The 16283-nt window shown below is 35.8% G+C and overlaps 1 protein-coding gene across 1 annotated transcript in view; it reads left to right on the plus strand.

Annotated features, from left to right (window-relative positions):
- The window catches only part of LOC149842207 (FIP1[V]-like protein), an 80807-nt gene extending 68119 nt beyond the window's left edge, over positions 1-12688 (plus strand). Inside the window, exons 8-9 of the mRNA XM_089998995.1 lie at positions 9654-11385; positions 11791-12688. Coding sequence (XP_089855121.1) covers positions 9654-11385; positions 11791-12372 — 2314 coding nt within the window. The 3' untranslated portion in view covers positions 12373-12688. The remainder of the gene's footprint in view (positions 1-9653; positions 11386-11790) is intronic.
- Positions 12689-16283: the final 3595 nt, after the last annotated feature.

Genomic DNA, 16283 nt, shown 5'->3' on the forward strand with positions numbered 1-16283 from the left:
TTCTAAACCGTTTGAATTAGTGCACTCGATGTATGGAGACCTTCTCTTATCTTATCTAAAGGTGGTTACTCGTATTAAGAAGAACTCTTAAGTATTTTTTTTATTTGAGATATTACCTGAAAATAGTAATGCGATTTTATTTAAGAATGTTAGTAATGATGAGCCTCAAATCAATCTCCATGATGGTGAGAATATTGGATCAGAAAAACATAATGTAATTCAATATAAAAGACGTGCAAATGATATACAACCAAGTGCTCTAGAAAATTATTTCACCTTAGAAGATTAGATTGGATCTCTAGACCTTTGATAGATTTGTTTCATATGACTTGTCTAGCTAAGATTATGTCCTACTTTGAACCTGCCACATATAACCAGGTAAAAGAATATCCTAAATGGAGAAAAGCTATGAATGAAGAATTATGAGCACTTGAAAAATATCTGATTTGCCTAAAGGTAAGAAAACCATAGGTTGCAGATGGGTTTATAAAATTAAAACCTATGTCACATAGGTGCGGGTGCGGATGCGGTGATGCGGCACTTTAAAAAAAATTGGGTGCGGGGAGGGTATATATACATAATTTTTAACAGTTTTAAGTTAACACTACGTGTATGTGTATGCATTTATGTATTTATATATATAATAGAGATAAAAATGGACTTGATTAGGGATTACTGAATCTACTTTTGGATAGAAATGGACCTCAATGTCCAAGTGTCTCACCCGCCTGAGTGCGGGTGCGACGCGGGTGCGTTGCCTTGTTAGAAGAGTCCATGTGACATAAGAACTTAAAACTATGAGTGATGAAACCCTAGAAAGAAAAAATGACAAGTTAGTTGCCAAGAGTTACACACAAGAATACGAGATAGACTATGATGAAATATTTGCACTTGCAGCTAGGATGACTTTAGTTAGGACCTTCATAGTTATTACTACTATTAAAGGTTGGACTATCTACCAAATGGATATAAAAATATCTAAAAGAAGAAGTTTATATGGATACACCTCCTAGATATGAAGCTCCTCTTGGTAAGGTGCTTCGATTGATAAAGGCTCTTTATGGTTTAAAACAAGCACTCAAAGTCTGATATGATCATTTTAACTTTATTATGCTAAAACTTTGGTTTAAATCTTGTTAAACTGATACTGCCATGTTTACTAAAAAATCTGATGCAGAGATTGTTATTCTCCTTTATTTATCTTGATGACATGATCATCATAGGTGAAGACAAACATGGTGTAAAGTTTATTAAGTATATTCTTAAAAAAAGTTTTGAAATGACTGATCTTGGATTTCTTAGATTTTTTTTTAGGGATTGAGGTTGCTTATTTTCTTAGGGGATATTTACTTTCTTAAACCAAGTTTGTTAATTATATTATTGACAGGTCAGGAATTACCGACAAAAAAAGGTGAATACTTCTGAAGTTATTAATACCAAAATGAATTTTAATGATGGGACACCTCTGGATGATCCTACTCTGTATCACCAAATGATTGGCACCTTAACTTATTTAACTATTACTAGGCCTGATATTGTGCATGCGGTTTATACTGCTAGCCAATTCCAACATTCTTTCACTACAATTCACATGAGTATTGTGATTAAGATTGTTAGATATTTACAAACCTTTACCTCTAGAGGTTTTTTATTATCGTTCTTTTCTCTTGAGCTAATTACTTATTCTGACTTAGATTGAGGAAGATATTCAAATGATCTCTGCTCAACTACTGGTTTTTTTGTGTTTAGGTGATTCGCTAGTATCGTGAAAATGAAAAAACAACAAAAACAAAAAGTATCATTGTCATCCATTGAAGCTGAGTATCGTGCAATAACTACTACAACATCAAAGATTGTTTGGTTGTAATGATTACTTGAAGATATGAGTGTGCATAATCACCCACAAGGTTATGTTGTGACAATAAAAACACTATCTACGTAGCTGATAATCACAAGTTTCATAAGCACACCAAATTTGTCAAAATGGATTGTCACTATGTTCGTGAAGAGTACCTGAAAAAGACCATCATTCTGCCCTATGTAGCATCAAAATTTTAGTTGGCCGACTTTTTTACGAAAGCTTTCCCTTCTCCCCGGTTTTATTTTTTGCTTGACAAACTTTCGATGATTACACCGTAAGTTTGAGGGAGTGTGTGTGTGTGTGTGTGTGTGTGTGTATATATATATATATATAGAACAAGTTGTAGCTGCCCAACACTTAGGTGCACACCAGCGGGATGACGCTAAGCATCCCGTTTCTGCAAAAACACTTTTAGCGGCAGCAAAAGTCGTCGCTAAAGTTATGGGACATTTAGTGGTGACTTTTGTCGCTGCTAAAAGTCTCAGTGGGTGACAAAAGTCGCCGCTAAAAGTGTTATTGTAGAATAAATGACGCTTAGCGTCCATTGCGTTGCGCGATGGATGCTCAATGTCATCCTACTCTTGATGTGCTCCTAGTGATTGTGCTGCTATCACCCACCCTCTCACTCTCTCTATGTATATATATATATAGTGTGTTGCAATCTCTCTCTCTCTTTATATATATATATATATATATAGATTGCACAAACTATCGTGATATAAAACTCATGAGTCATACTATGAAACTTTGGGAGAGAGTGATTGAGTATAGGTTGAGGAAGGTTGTCATGATATCTGAGAATCAATTTGGTTTTATGCCTAGAGGATCAACTATGGAAGCTATACATCTTCTTAGACAACTTATTAAGAGATACAGAGAGAGGAACAAAGATTTGCATATGTTTTTTATTGATTTGGAGAAGGCATACGATAGAGTACCTAGGGATGTTCTCTGGTGGACAATGATGAAGAAATATGTTTCTCTCAAGTACATTAATATAATTAAAGATATGTATGAAAGAGTAGTAACCAATTGTGAACACCCTAAATTTTTCAAAATTTTATAAAAAATCTCCCTTTTTGCCCATGGATCCAATTTTCTGAGTAATTGAGTCAATTTTGATCAAAATTTCAGTTATTTTTTGGATTCACTGGAATCCAAATCCATTTTATATATCTGACTCAATTTCGGATCCGGATCCAATATCAAAATTCAATTCTGAGCCCCGTTATCCAATTTTTAAATCGAATTTATAAAAAATCCAAAAATGATTTTTGAATGGCTCAGACAGTCCATCCGGTATCCATTTGGATCCACTGTCCTATATTTCTTGATTTGAGGTCCAAAAACTCGAATATTTCCTCAAAATCCAGATCTAAACCCGTTTTCTGAAGAAATTTCAAAGGATTAACCCCAAATTCTTAGAAAACCCTTTGTAAATATTTTCAAATTTTTGCAAAAATAGTTTAGAAATCCCGTTTTTTACTTCAAAAACACAAAAAAATAGAAAATATAAAGAAAAAAACAAAAAAATAAAAATGGGAAAAAGAAAATACAAAAAATGGATTTATAAGCCCTTTTTGAAAGTTTCTTTTTATTTAAACCGTCTTTTTGGAAAATCCTTAAAAGGGAACCACTTTTTGAAAATTATCAAAATGCTTTTGGACTTGATTCGAAAAATCTCTAACGGATTTCCGTTATAAAAAGAGAGCCGCGGGGTCCTTCATACACCCTCCATCTCCACTACCCTCTGCACATATCTATCACATGGCACTTTCATAACACTATATCACAGCACCCTTAAAACTATGTATGCTGCCACCATTTCCAGCCACAATCCCTTGTATATCCACCCCCACTTCACTTATTACATAACACAATTCATCCCACCTGTCATACACCTATTCACTACAACACAGCCCGACATGTATCCTTACCATGTACATGCATTCACCCACTCTATTACAGCACAATCACCACTTGCTTTCTTCCTTCTACTTCATCCACCCCATCTCCACCACTATGCACATCTCTTCACCTATAAGTGCACAACAGTACACTTCCAGCACATTGCCCTTTCCACCTCACTGTGCACGCCTCTTCCCTGCACCCTTTAGTCTATGTTGCTTATATGCATCTATCCCAACTAAATGTCACCATGCTACAGTCCCATTTGCAGCATTACCAAATCCATCATTGCCACTGTCATGACATTTGATGCCCTCACTCCATCGCAACATCATCCACTTCCTTCACTCACATTATACATTCCCGGTACACAGCATGGACATTCGCCCAGCATACATACACTTCATTGCCATTCCCATCTCACGGCGTCAGCACCTCCAGCTCCACTTGTGCACCCTGCTGCAAACTCACCCTACCTGCATACCATTACCTGTTCCACCTTCACAGCACAACTGCTGTGATTTATCACGTCTTCATAAGCACACCAAGTGCTGTGACTCCTACCTTTTCACAGCAACTCAATGCGTTGCTGTGACCTCTTTAGTTGCACAATAGTTCAAGGAACTGCTGCAACTCTTGTCTTTCACAGCAACTCAATTAGTTGCTGTGGCTTTTTCAGTTGCATAACAACTCAATAAACCTTGTGCCTCCCATACTTTCACAGCAATTCAAAGAGCACAATAGTTCAAGGAACTGCTGCGACTCCTGTCTTTCACAGCTGTGGCTTTTTTAGTTGCATAACAACTCAATAAACCTTGTGCCTCCCATACTTCCACAGCAATTCAAAGAGTTGCTTTGGCTTCCTTTAGTTGCACAGCAGTTCAATGAACTGCTGTGACTTTTGTACTCTCGCATCAGCACATTGCCCAATCACCATCTCCTGCATTTCTACATTAATGCACTTGCATCTTCAACATTTATACCCCCAGCATTTCCCCTATCACTTGTAATACATCACCTACACTTTCACAATACATCACATGTTCACCATGCATTGTATATAGCACAAGCATCTCTTCATTAATACAAATGTGATCATATGTATATCGATTTCAGCATGGTTTGCTTCTATATTTCTGTATCTTTGTTAAGTGCTAACCCTGTTTTGCAAGAATTACATGGAAAATACTACTTTTTCTTCCTAAATTAGCGACTTTTGTAATTTGAATTTCAATTCAAAAGTTGTAATAGCTAGATATTAATGAAAATCTTTATTTTCTAGCTTAGAATAGAATGTATGAGCACGTAGATATCACAAATTACTTGTTTCATATCATTTTTTTTATTTTAAAAATTTACAATGGTGAAACATGAATGACACGTGCACCATTCTAATAAAAGGTAATTAATCTTAAGCAAATGATTCACATTGATTGCCATAGTCAAAATGTGAACAATGCTTAGGATTTTTATCTTTTATGGAATAATATTGGATCCACACTGGATCTCTTTAAAAAATCATCATATTTTTCTAAATATGTTCTTTCTTTATCAGAGTTTAACTTGAAATTAACTTAAAATATATATCAATGGCTATAGTCAGGATATATTGAAAGTTAATTTCATTTTAAACTCTATAAAGGCACCAAAATGTATTTTATTTTTTATCTGAATTTAAGTATAAATTATTTTATAATACATTTTATGACCATAGTCAGAAATGTATTATATCTTCAATCTTATTTCAATTCATTTAAAGAATGAAATATGCTTTTCAATATCCAATTTTCAAAATTCTTTAATTCATTTATCATTTAGGATAGAATTACATCATATTTTTCAAATTATTTCAATTTTTCTTAAAAAACCCAAGTGATTTTGAGATAATTCTTCAAATATCTTCTTCATTTCTCAAATCAATCTTCAATTCTTATTTATAAATTCAAATTCATCTTCCTATTCTCAATTCTATCTCATTTCCGAATTCAAAACTTCAATTTTCAAAGTCCAATTTGACTTTGAAATTTCGAATTCACTTCTATATTCAAAATTCAATTCTCAATTCAAATCAAATTTCAAAGTTCATATCAACTTTGAAATTCCAAATTCATTTTCAAATTCAATTCAATATTCCAGATTGAATTTCAAAGTTCAATTTAAACTTTGGAATTTCCAGATTCATCTCCTGATTTCAAAATTCAAGCTTAAAATCAAGTTTATTTCTTATTTTTCAAAATCTCTAAAGTTCCATCTAAGGATTGAGTCTTGATTCTCAATTCAAATAATTTATCCAAAATCAAGGTCTTGAGATTGATTCTCAATCTCAAAATTTGATTTTTCCTAAATTCAAGACAGGTTTCAAATTTTATCTGGATTCCCCAAAATCCAATTTCATTCTCAAATTCAATCTGGATTTCCAAAATCTAGATCCATCTTCAAAGTCTCATTTGAATTTTCGAAATCCAATGTCATCTTGGATTCTAGATTTAGAACCCAATTCCACCTTGGATTCAGATTTTCAAATCTAATCTCATCTTGGATTCCAGATTGCAAGATCCAATTCCATCTTAGATTCTAGATTTCGAACTCAATTCCATCTTGGATTCCAGATTTTGGATCCAATCCCATCTAGGATTCCAGATTTCAAATCCCATTCAATCTAGGACTCCAGACTTCAAATCCGATTGCATATTGGATTCCAGATTTAAAACTCAATTCCATCTTGGATTCCAGATTTCGGATCCAACCCCATCTAGAATTCCAGATTTCAAAATCTAATTTCATCTAGGATTCCAGATTTCAAATTCGATTCTATCTTGGATTCAGATTTTCAAATCCAATCCCATTTCCCAATTTGATTTCTAATGCCAAACTCAATTCTATTTCCAAATCTCACATTGATTTTCAAATCCGGATTCCAATTCCAACTCTATTTTCGAAATTCACTTTTCCCAAGTCTAAATTTAACTTCCAAATTCAGTTCCTGTTTCAGGTTCTGAATTTAAAACTCAAGATCAAAGATTCCTTTTCAAAATCGATTTTTTGAGAATCAAATTCAAATTCAAAGTTCATTTTTTGAAATCTCATTCTTCAAAAATTCTGAATTCCAATTCTCCCTTTCTCTTCATCCAAGATTTATTTTTCCGAACTATATTATTTCAAGACTTAGAAATTCAAGTCTCTTCTTCCAGATCCATTTCCAAGTTCTAAATTAGATTCAAAATCTAACTCTTTCAAACCAATTTCAACCCTTTGAATCATTTCTTCAAGTATCTTCAAATGTATTTCAAAATCACTTGGGAAAATCAAAGTTCTAAAATCTTCTTTTCAAATGCATACATCTTTGCATTTTTCATTGCACATGCATGATTCTTTGTGCATCTAGACTTAGAATAAATTCTTAGACGATATTTAGGCAAAGCAAAAGGCATAAAATTCGATCATTGGTTCGATTACCCCTGATAAAGGCGCCAGGAACGGTCGAACCTCGTACCGACGAGCGAATCCCGTCTCTCCATTTTCCTGCAAATTTTCAAAAACGAAGGCGAATAATTTCAAAATATTTTCAAAATTAAGGTCAAGTGAGACCTTTGCAAAATAGTTCCTCTCTTTTTCTTTCTTTTCTCTTCTCTCTTCCTTTTCTATCTTTTCTTCCCCTTCAAAAAAGGAATAGATGCTAGAAAGGAAAAGAGAAGGAAAAAAGGGGAACAAAAGAGGAAATTTTTTGCAATGATCACAGTAATGTCCGCACTTGTGGAGGGGTGACAACCAATTTTCCTATAACGGTTGGGTTACATCAAGGATCTGCATTAAGCCCTTTCCTATTTGCTATAGTGATGGATGAGCTTACGAGATCAATTCAAGAAAATGTGTCGTAGTGTATGTTGTTTGCTGTTGATATTGTTTTGATTGACGAGTCTAGAGCTGAGGTTAATGCTAAGTTAGAATTATGGAGACAGACATTGGAAGCAAGAGGTTTTAAGTTGACTAAGAGTAAGACAGAATATATGGAATGTCGGTTTAGTAAGCAACAAAGTAGTGATGGGAGTGTAGTGAAGCTTGGTGAGCAAGAAATACCGGTGGATGACTGTTTCAAATATTTGGGATCTATCATTCAAAAGTATGGAGAAATTGATGGAGATGTAAATCATAGGATAAAGGTGGGGTGGATGAAATGGAAAAATGCAACTGGAGTGTTGTGCGATCATAGAATGCCATTGCGGTTGAAGGGAAAGTTTTATAGGACGACAATTAGGCCCGCTTTACTATATGGTACGGAATGTTGGGCTGCCAAGAGACATCATATTCAAAAAATGAGTGTAGCTGAGATGTGTATGCTTAGATGGATGTGTGAAAATACAATAAAAGATAAGATTCAAAACGAGGAGATACGTAAGAAGGTAGGCGTTGCATCCATTGAAAATAAGATGAGAGAGAATCGTTTACGGTGGTTTGGACATATTCGGCGAAGGCCTAATGATGCTCCGGTTAGAAGGATGGAGAAATGAGAAAATATATTAGTTAAAAGAGGTCGGGGTAGGCCTAAGAAGACTTGGATGGAGATGATAGGAAAGGATATGAATGCTTTGAACCTCACCGAGGACATGGCATTGGATATAAATGATTGGAGGAGAAAGATTCATGTGGAAGACCCATAATGATTTTCTTTTTTGGTTCATATCGCCAACCCCAATTGTTTTGGGATGAAGGCGTAGTTGTTGTTGTTGTAGTGTGTTTGTGTGTGTGTATTTATAATAATGTAACATGTAAATACCTGTTAGTGGTATTTTGGTCATTTCAGTCCTTGTAATAGGTTGTGGCCATTAGGGACACATTAGTACTTTTACTTTATTTTTTCTTTTTGTTCTTTTCTGTTTTTGTAGGGACTGTTTGGTCAAATCCCAAATAGAGTTGGTTTTTTTTTTTGACTAGTCAGTCAACATAGAGTTGACGTGAGATTCGGAAAGATGAGATATCAATAGATTGAAATCAGGGTTTGAGAAAACAGAAGCCCAGATCTGACATAATCAGATTTGACATGAGATTTGAAAAGATGATATATCAAGAGATTGAAATCAGATTTTGAGAGACCGAAAACCCAGATCTGATATAATCAGATCTAACGAGAGATTAAGAAACAAAGCAAGAAGAACAAAGAATGGAGAAAGGAAAAGAAGAGCCAACCTTCAGGCTGATCCCAATGAGTGCATGTCGATTCCAACCCTGGTTTGATACCATGTGAATTCAGCAGGAGATAGAGAGAAGACAAGTTGGGACTGTAACCTCATGTTTTCTCAACAGGGAAAACCGGGAAAATGGTGAGTCCTTCATTGATAATAGAAATCAGGTACAACTTACAATATGGTACATTACAAGAATGCCCTTACTAAAAAATTCAATCTATAATTACATTTGAAAGGGGAAATAATGGAAAACAAAGAGACGTGAATCTGTTACAATCTAAACACTGTGGGATCGGGATCACTGATCCAGATCCAGACCATACCCAAATCACGTTCCAAAATGGACATGATCATCTGATTGCCCATTTAATGCCATTAAAATTTTTGCCTCATGTTATGTATTTATTTTGCAAAGTTGGCTGTCATGCTTGTCAAGGCCATACAGTTGGCTGGTTTAGGCATAACCATTTTGTAATTCGGTAACCAGCATGATCGATATGCTTTTCTAATAAAGGTCTTTCTGATTCTTAAAACCCCCATGTTCTTGTTGTATGTTGCAATTGCTGTTTCAAGCACTTCATCTAAGAAAATATAACTGGTGGGGTATTTCTATGTTTCTGTGCAGACATGTTTGTGATTTTTTATTGCGTTAAATGCTTTTCTGATGCACAATTTGTCTCTTTTTCTGTTGGTTCCTCCAGATGGTCGCAAGGGACTGTAGGAAGGGAAAAACATCCCTTGGTAGGTGGTGTGCCTCCAAGAAATGTTATCCCTATTGAAAATGTTGAGGTAAATAGATCTAATAATAGTGGCAAAGAAAATTCAGGAGACAGCCATGATCCTAAGCAAAGTACAGAAGTATCTTGCCCTCTAGTGGATGTGGTGCAAAGAAAGCGGAGACTTGACGTTGAAGAACCTGGTAATAATGTGGATGCATCGGATGGCAGTGTGGAAGCAGAAGGCAAGATCGGTTCAAATTTGCAAATTCCAAATGAGACTTCTGGAGATAGTAGCCATGTACACCCTGCTAGGAGGCAAAAGCTAAGTTCAAGGATTGAGCAACCCCTTACTCGAGATCCCTCTGAAGATGAGAAGACAAACATGAGTGACAACAGTAAGGCAAAATCTGGAATCAGCAAAGATCACTTGAAGCAGCATGAGGGTGGTGATGAAGAAGTCATTCAAAATGTTGAGACAAACCATATGGAGGATGTGAAAGCTCACTACTTTGAAGATGAAGCTGGTTTGCAAAGGAGAGATGATTATGCCCAAGATGGTAGAAGGGATGTAGATAGAAGCCGGCTCACTCTGAAAGGAAAAGAGGATAACCATCAGCAAAGCATCAATGATGTGTACCCACATAGGGAATGGGATGGTAATTCTTCTCATCATGCTCAAACTAGAAGTGTGAGATATGACAGATTGAAGGAAGGGGATATGCTGTGGCATAGAAGAGATGATGATGTGCGTGCTAGAAGGCTAAAGGAAGAAGATGCAAGAAGTGATCAGATTGGGGATGCCAGTTCAAAATCGAGAATAAAGGTGCATGGAAGTGGAAGGAATAATAAAGAAGAGCATGTCCATTTGAAGAAAAGGTTGGAAGATGATGAACGCAGGGGTCGTCATGATAAAGTGGGACCCAGATCAAGGGAAAGGAATGATCTTTTGTTGGTCCATCATGACAATATTGATGATGCTTGTACTAAAAGAAAAAAGGCTGATGAACTTCAAAGGCAGGATAGACTTCAAAAAGAAGACGCACTGCGTACATACAGAGGTAAAGAAGACTTGAATAGAAGGAACAGGGATAGAGATGACAGTTCAGAGCAGCGGAGACGAGAAGATCTGGCTCGAATACGAGATAAGTCTGACGATCAACATGCTGTCAGGCACCGAGATAGTAGTTGGTGGCAGAGGGAGCGGGAGGATCGCCGCAGTATTAAACCATCTTGTGAAGATACTCAACAAAACCGGGAAAGAGAGGCTCGGGTTCCAGGGAGACGCGAGCAAGCTTTAGAGGATAGAACATGGCTTGGGAACTCACGACCTGAGTGCCATGATAAAGTTGAATCAAGGGATTCTGACAAGGATCGGAGGAGGCGACACAATGAGCAATCTAAGCTTATAGATAGGGTAGAAGCGGAAACTCATATGCAACCTAAAACACGGGATGATGCACATATGCGTCATAATCATTTCAGCACTGAGCGAAGATCAAGGCATGAAAAGTTGCGTGCTCAAAATGATGATGTGGGTGTTGCTAGCAAAAGTCAGCATATATACAAGGAGAGAAATAAAGAGTGTGTCAGGCAAGGTAAGGAATCTGAAGGGAGTGATGGGGATGCTCTGGCAAGAGGCAAAGCTGATAAAGATAGCAAAGTGGGTGTTGGAATGAAAAAGTTGGACCATTCAACTTCTCATAGAAATGAAAAGGTTCAATCTAATGCTTATGTTGGAAAGTTTGTTTCGATGTTATTTTCTGCTGCACATTTTAAAACAATATGCAAAATCATGTTTTGATATATTTACCTGACTGGAAGGAGGGGAATGGGGGCATTTTTGCAGTTGCACAATGTACATCTAAAACGCTAATTTATCAATGTTTTCTTTTTCTTTTCCCTTCACTGTTTTCTTGATGAAAAGCACATTTCTGCCAAAGATCTCATGGGCAACACCCAATATAATGCCTATATTACCTTCTTGAAATCATTGTCAATTCGGTAGCTTTTCTGTCTTTTACACTTTCCATTTCAAAAGAAATGAACTCGTTGCATTCTCCTTTTCTATGTAACAAGAAACGAACTCATTGCATGTGTTCACATGGATCATTGTCTACAGGGCACAAAGAAAAACACATTTATGTGTGATGCAGACAATGGCTCACGGAAGGACTGTGAACAGGAAATTGATCATCAGCTGTATTCTTCAAAATCACAGAAACATTCTGATGAAGGCGGATCTGATGATGAAAGCCTGAAAAAGGGGAGGTGCAAATTGGAACGCTGGACAAGCCACAATGAGAGAGACACCATGCCATCACAAAAGGTTCACGAGGATGAGACAGGTAGCTCCGACCAGAACCATGCACTAGAGATTGAACAGGATATTGGCAGAGAACTGGACTCCAAGAAGATAGAAACTGCAGAAAAAATGGAGCAAGCTGCTGCTCTTGTGGTCAAGGAATCTGATAATGTTGGACAAGTGTCAGAACATGTGCACGCTGATATTGATTTAAGTGGAGATGATAAACATCTTGAAACAGTGGAAAAAATGAAAAAGCGAAGCGAACGCTTTAAACTGCCTATTCCAAATGAGAAAGAGACTAGCAGAAAGGTGGAGTACGAGGCATTGGCCCAGTCTGGGACTACCGACGTCAAACAAGAACGACCCGCTCGGAAGAGGAGGTGGGTGAATAACTAGGAGTCCAAGATGAGTTGCGATCATACAAGGCTTCCACATGTCCTCTATTGCCGAGAATAATAGTTTTTTCATGGCAGTCACTTGAAGGACTAACTTATGTATGTCCTGTATGGCTGTATTCGTCCGTTCTGGATCCCTTGGCTGACTGGGTGTACTTGCACTCAACTGTCCATACATGAAAAATGGCTGTCATCCTTCATCTTTTGCATGTATACTTAAATTGTATTATCTATTACATGCCCTAGGGCAAATCACATCCATCTTGCTGAAATATGTTACAAGTTTTGCTAATAAACACAAAAATATGTGAATTCAACGGGCATCCTGAGAGAGAGGCAAAGCAACTGTCATGCCCGATGCACTGAGGGACGGCTCTCTGCCCTTGCACTGGGTGCTTGTCATGCGCATTCTACCACCGAACAGTTTAGAGGAGGGTTGGTCAGGTTTTGCAGGAATACGCTGGGGTAAAGGGGTAAACTATTGAGTGGGTATTGGGAAATTCCATGGCTCTCTAGGTATAAACATGAGTTGGTAAATTGAGGAACAAACAAAATTTCCTTCAGCAGTGGTTAGCTTCATCAGGTTCTCAACTTGTTTATGTGTAATATAAAGAGGACTATCATTTGGAAAATGACTTTACTGTAGGGAAAAAATTATGTTTTTTGAAATGCCCCATAATTTTTGAAATTCACCCACGTCCAAATTCACAAATGTTTGACTTTTTTAGCATTATTTTACCTTTCTCATGAGCAAACCTCTTAAAGTGTTCGGTACCCTTTTTGGATATCACAAACTTTCACTAAAAGATAGATTTTACATGTTTTTTTGTATTTCATGAAACACGTTTCAATTGAAACATGTCAAACCTTCATCAATATTTCACTAAATTCGTATATATAGTACAAAGTTCTCATAACCAAATATACGAACTTTCTGTAATTGAAATCTTGTTGATTTCATTAATATTTTATTAAATTTTTATATATAATACAAAGTTCGCATTGAACCGTGCATGTCTCTTTTAAGTGACTTATCCTCAAAGAGATTTGTAAATATGTAGCGATCTGCCCATATAACACATTGTGAAGTTTTGTAAAATTTGTACTAACTTTGAAAATAAGGTCATTGTGAATGTGCTTTTTATATATAATTTTTTAAACAAAATATTAAACTTAAAATAAAATTAAACATACAAGATATGTACATCTTCTGTAGAATAAAATCAAACATACAAAATATAGAGAATATTAAACTTGAAACGAATATTTAAAGTACATTTACAGGACAATTTCATTAAATTTACATATAATCTTTACTAATTCTGTCAAACTTATATCTAATGTTTTACAATAGTAATCAACTTATACTACCCAAAATTGTCCACAACTTAGCTTTTGATATCTTGCCATCCGACACCTCATTGTTTGATGCCTCCTTATCCTTCCCATTTTGTTTAGCCTTTGTCTCTACCTTAGTCGTCTATTTGGCACCCTCCAAAGTCGTCTTCTTCCTCACACATTTATAGAATTTAATCATAAGCTTCTTGTAGATTGTTACATAATTTTGAAAAAAAGTAATTAGCTAACGGTAATATCGTGTGTTTTCTATCATTTTAAATTCTGAGGTTTCTGAAAAATTGACTAAGTATTTTGAGAGTTGATAAAAATCTTCGATTTTTAGGTAGCGTAAACTGAGTCTGGGCGTAAGCCATGACCCATCAACAAGACCTAAATGAACCAAATAAGATTTGGTAAAACTTTTTATTTTGACATTTAAAATCGAGCAAAATTCAAGCAAAATTCAGGTTAATATATCATTAGATACATATCAAAATTTTGAAAACATATATATTTTGTTTTTCTGAATTCGGGCTACGGTTGTCCCAAAAAATCATATTTTTTAAAAAATGACCAGCTTCAATGTGACCAGTTTTGGATTGGATCAGATCAGATTTGATCCGTTTGATCCAAGTTGATATGGATTTGAACCTAATCCAAGACCCATATTAATTAGGATCTAGTTCAGGCTGAGATCCATATGGATATTGGATATAGATTTTAGATCCGGATTCAAATCTAAAATCAAAGTCCAACTAAGTTAAAGTTTTAAATTCAATATAAAGGTTAAATTGAGTGAAATTCCATGTTAAAAAGACTGTCAAAGGGGGAGATATTATCTGGAACATTCTGAAAATTTATTATTAATTAATTAATTAATTAATTAATTAGTTAATTATTAAAATATTAATTATTAATGAATTGCAAATTTTTAATTTCTGGATAAGGGGGCAAGTTCTACATTTGTAGAACTCCACCAAATTAGGGAAATCTAGAGGGGCAACACCCTCTAGAAAATCCCAAATGGGTTAAAGATAATTAGAAAATAAAATAATAAAATAAAAAGGTAGCTAGAAAAATGAGAAAGGAGGTTAGAGATAGAGTTCTACATTACTAGAACTCTATCCCTAATGAAATGGAAAACCCTAGAGGGGCGTCACCCTCTAGAGGAATCCACAACTATTTAAGATTAAAAAAAAGATAGAAGAGAGAGAGAGAGAGAGAGAGAGAGAGAGAGACGTATTTTGGACGGAAATCGTGATGGGATGCAATCATATAAGCAATATCACAAAAACCAATTACATGTTAACACTGCATGGTCCTTAATTACAACAGCTGAATTGGCCCAACCCTTGGTATTTATGAGTTTTTTCTTATGTGATTACACATGTAATTCTTTTAGAGAGAGAGAGAGGATTGCTGGCTGTCCTTGTTCGTGGCGTTGGTGGTGGGCCCCACGAAGACTGCAAATCGTTTGGCATCTCAAGCTTGAAAAAACGTCCCACACCGGGTCAAGTAATAAAAGGGATCAGTTTTGATCGGTTAAAGGATAAACATGATTAGGCTAGCATATGGGAGAGCGCTAATCTCTTCGAGACCCACCACCTAAATCAGGGTTTTCTCTCGATAGAGAGCGAGGCCAACTCCCTGGCCAATTGGCTAATACTTGATCCTGATACAATAAGCTTGTCAGAGCTGCTACACACACACACACACACACATATATATATATATATATATATATAGAGAGAGAGAGAGAGAGAGAGACTGTCCAACCTAAAAAAATTCAAAATCTACAACCGATAATCGATAGCATTCCTTCTTTAACGATCAAGTTTTTCATCAATCGGATTTTATCATTCATTTAGGGTATGTTTGATTTTTTTTTTTGAAAAGTGAAAACAAATCACATGAGAATTGGAATCTTGTGGGCATGTTTGGAAGAGAGAAAAGCTCTCATAGGAAAAAAAAGTTTTGCCTAGGAGAGTTTTTGATACGAGAAGTTCTCCAAAAGAAAGTTTTTCACTTGTTTGTGTAGCATGAGAAAAACAAGCTGAAAACGAATGAGAAAAACTTTTGGTTGTTTGTTGGTGCATGAAAAACTTTTCTCATGCTACACATATATCTGGTTATTAGACAGTTGAGGCTTAGTAACAACAACTGAACAAAACAATTATTTTTCATTCAAGCCATACAATTTGCCACTGTTTGCACAAGCCTAAAACCCCACAAGGCGAAATTGGTAGCTCCAACTGCTGGAGTTGACAGTGGCACTGCCAAATTATTTGGAACAAAGATGACAGTAAATTTTCAAACTAACAGACAACTCGGGTCATGGAAAGTATAGATGAAAGTCATCCAAAGAAGAATTTGTTGGGGGGGGGGGAGAGAGAGAGAGAAAGGAAAAATGGAAGGAAAGAAGGAAGTAGAAGAAGGGGAAAGTTTTCCTTCTGTTTCCGTTATTTGACAAACATTTTGTTATTTTTTCATCTTTGATCGATGGTACGGGTTCATCTTTTAATTCAAATGGGGAGAGATAGTTTAAATTAGATTTATGTGTAGGTTCTAGATGGA

This window comes from Nuphar pumila, chromosome 3 (assembly GCF_984573655.1).
Source record: "Nuphar pumila chromosome 3, dmNupPumi1.hap1.1, whole genome shotgun sequence".
Classification (NCBI taxonomy): Eukaryota; Viridiplantae; Streptophyta; class Magnoliopsida; order Nymphaeales; family Nymphaeaceae; genus Nuphar; species Nuphar pumila.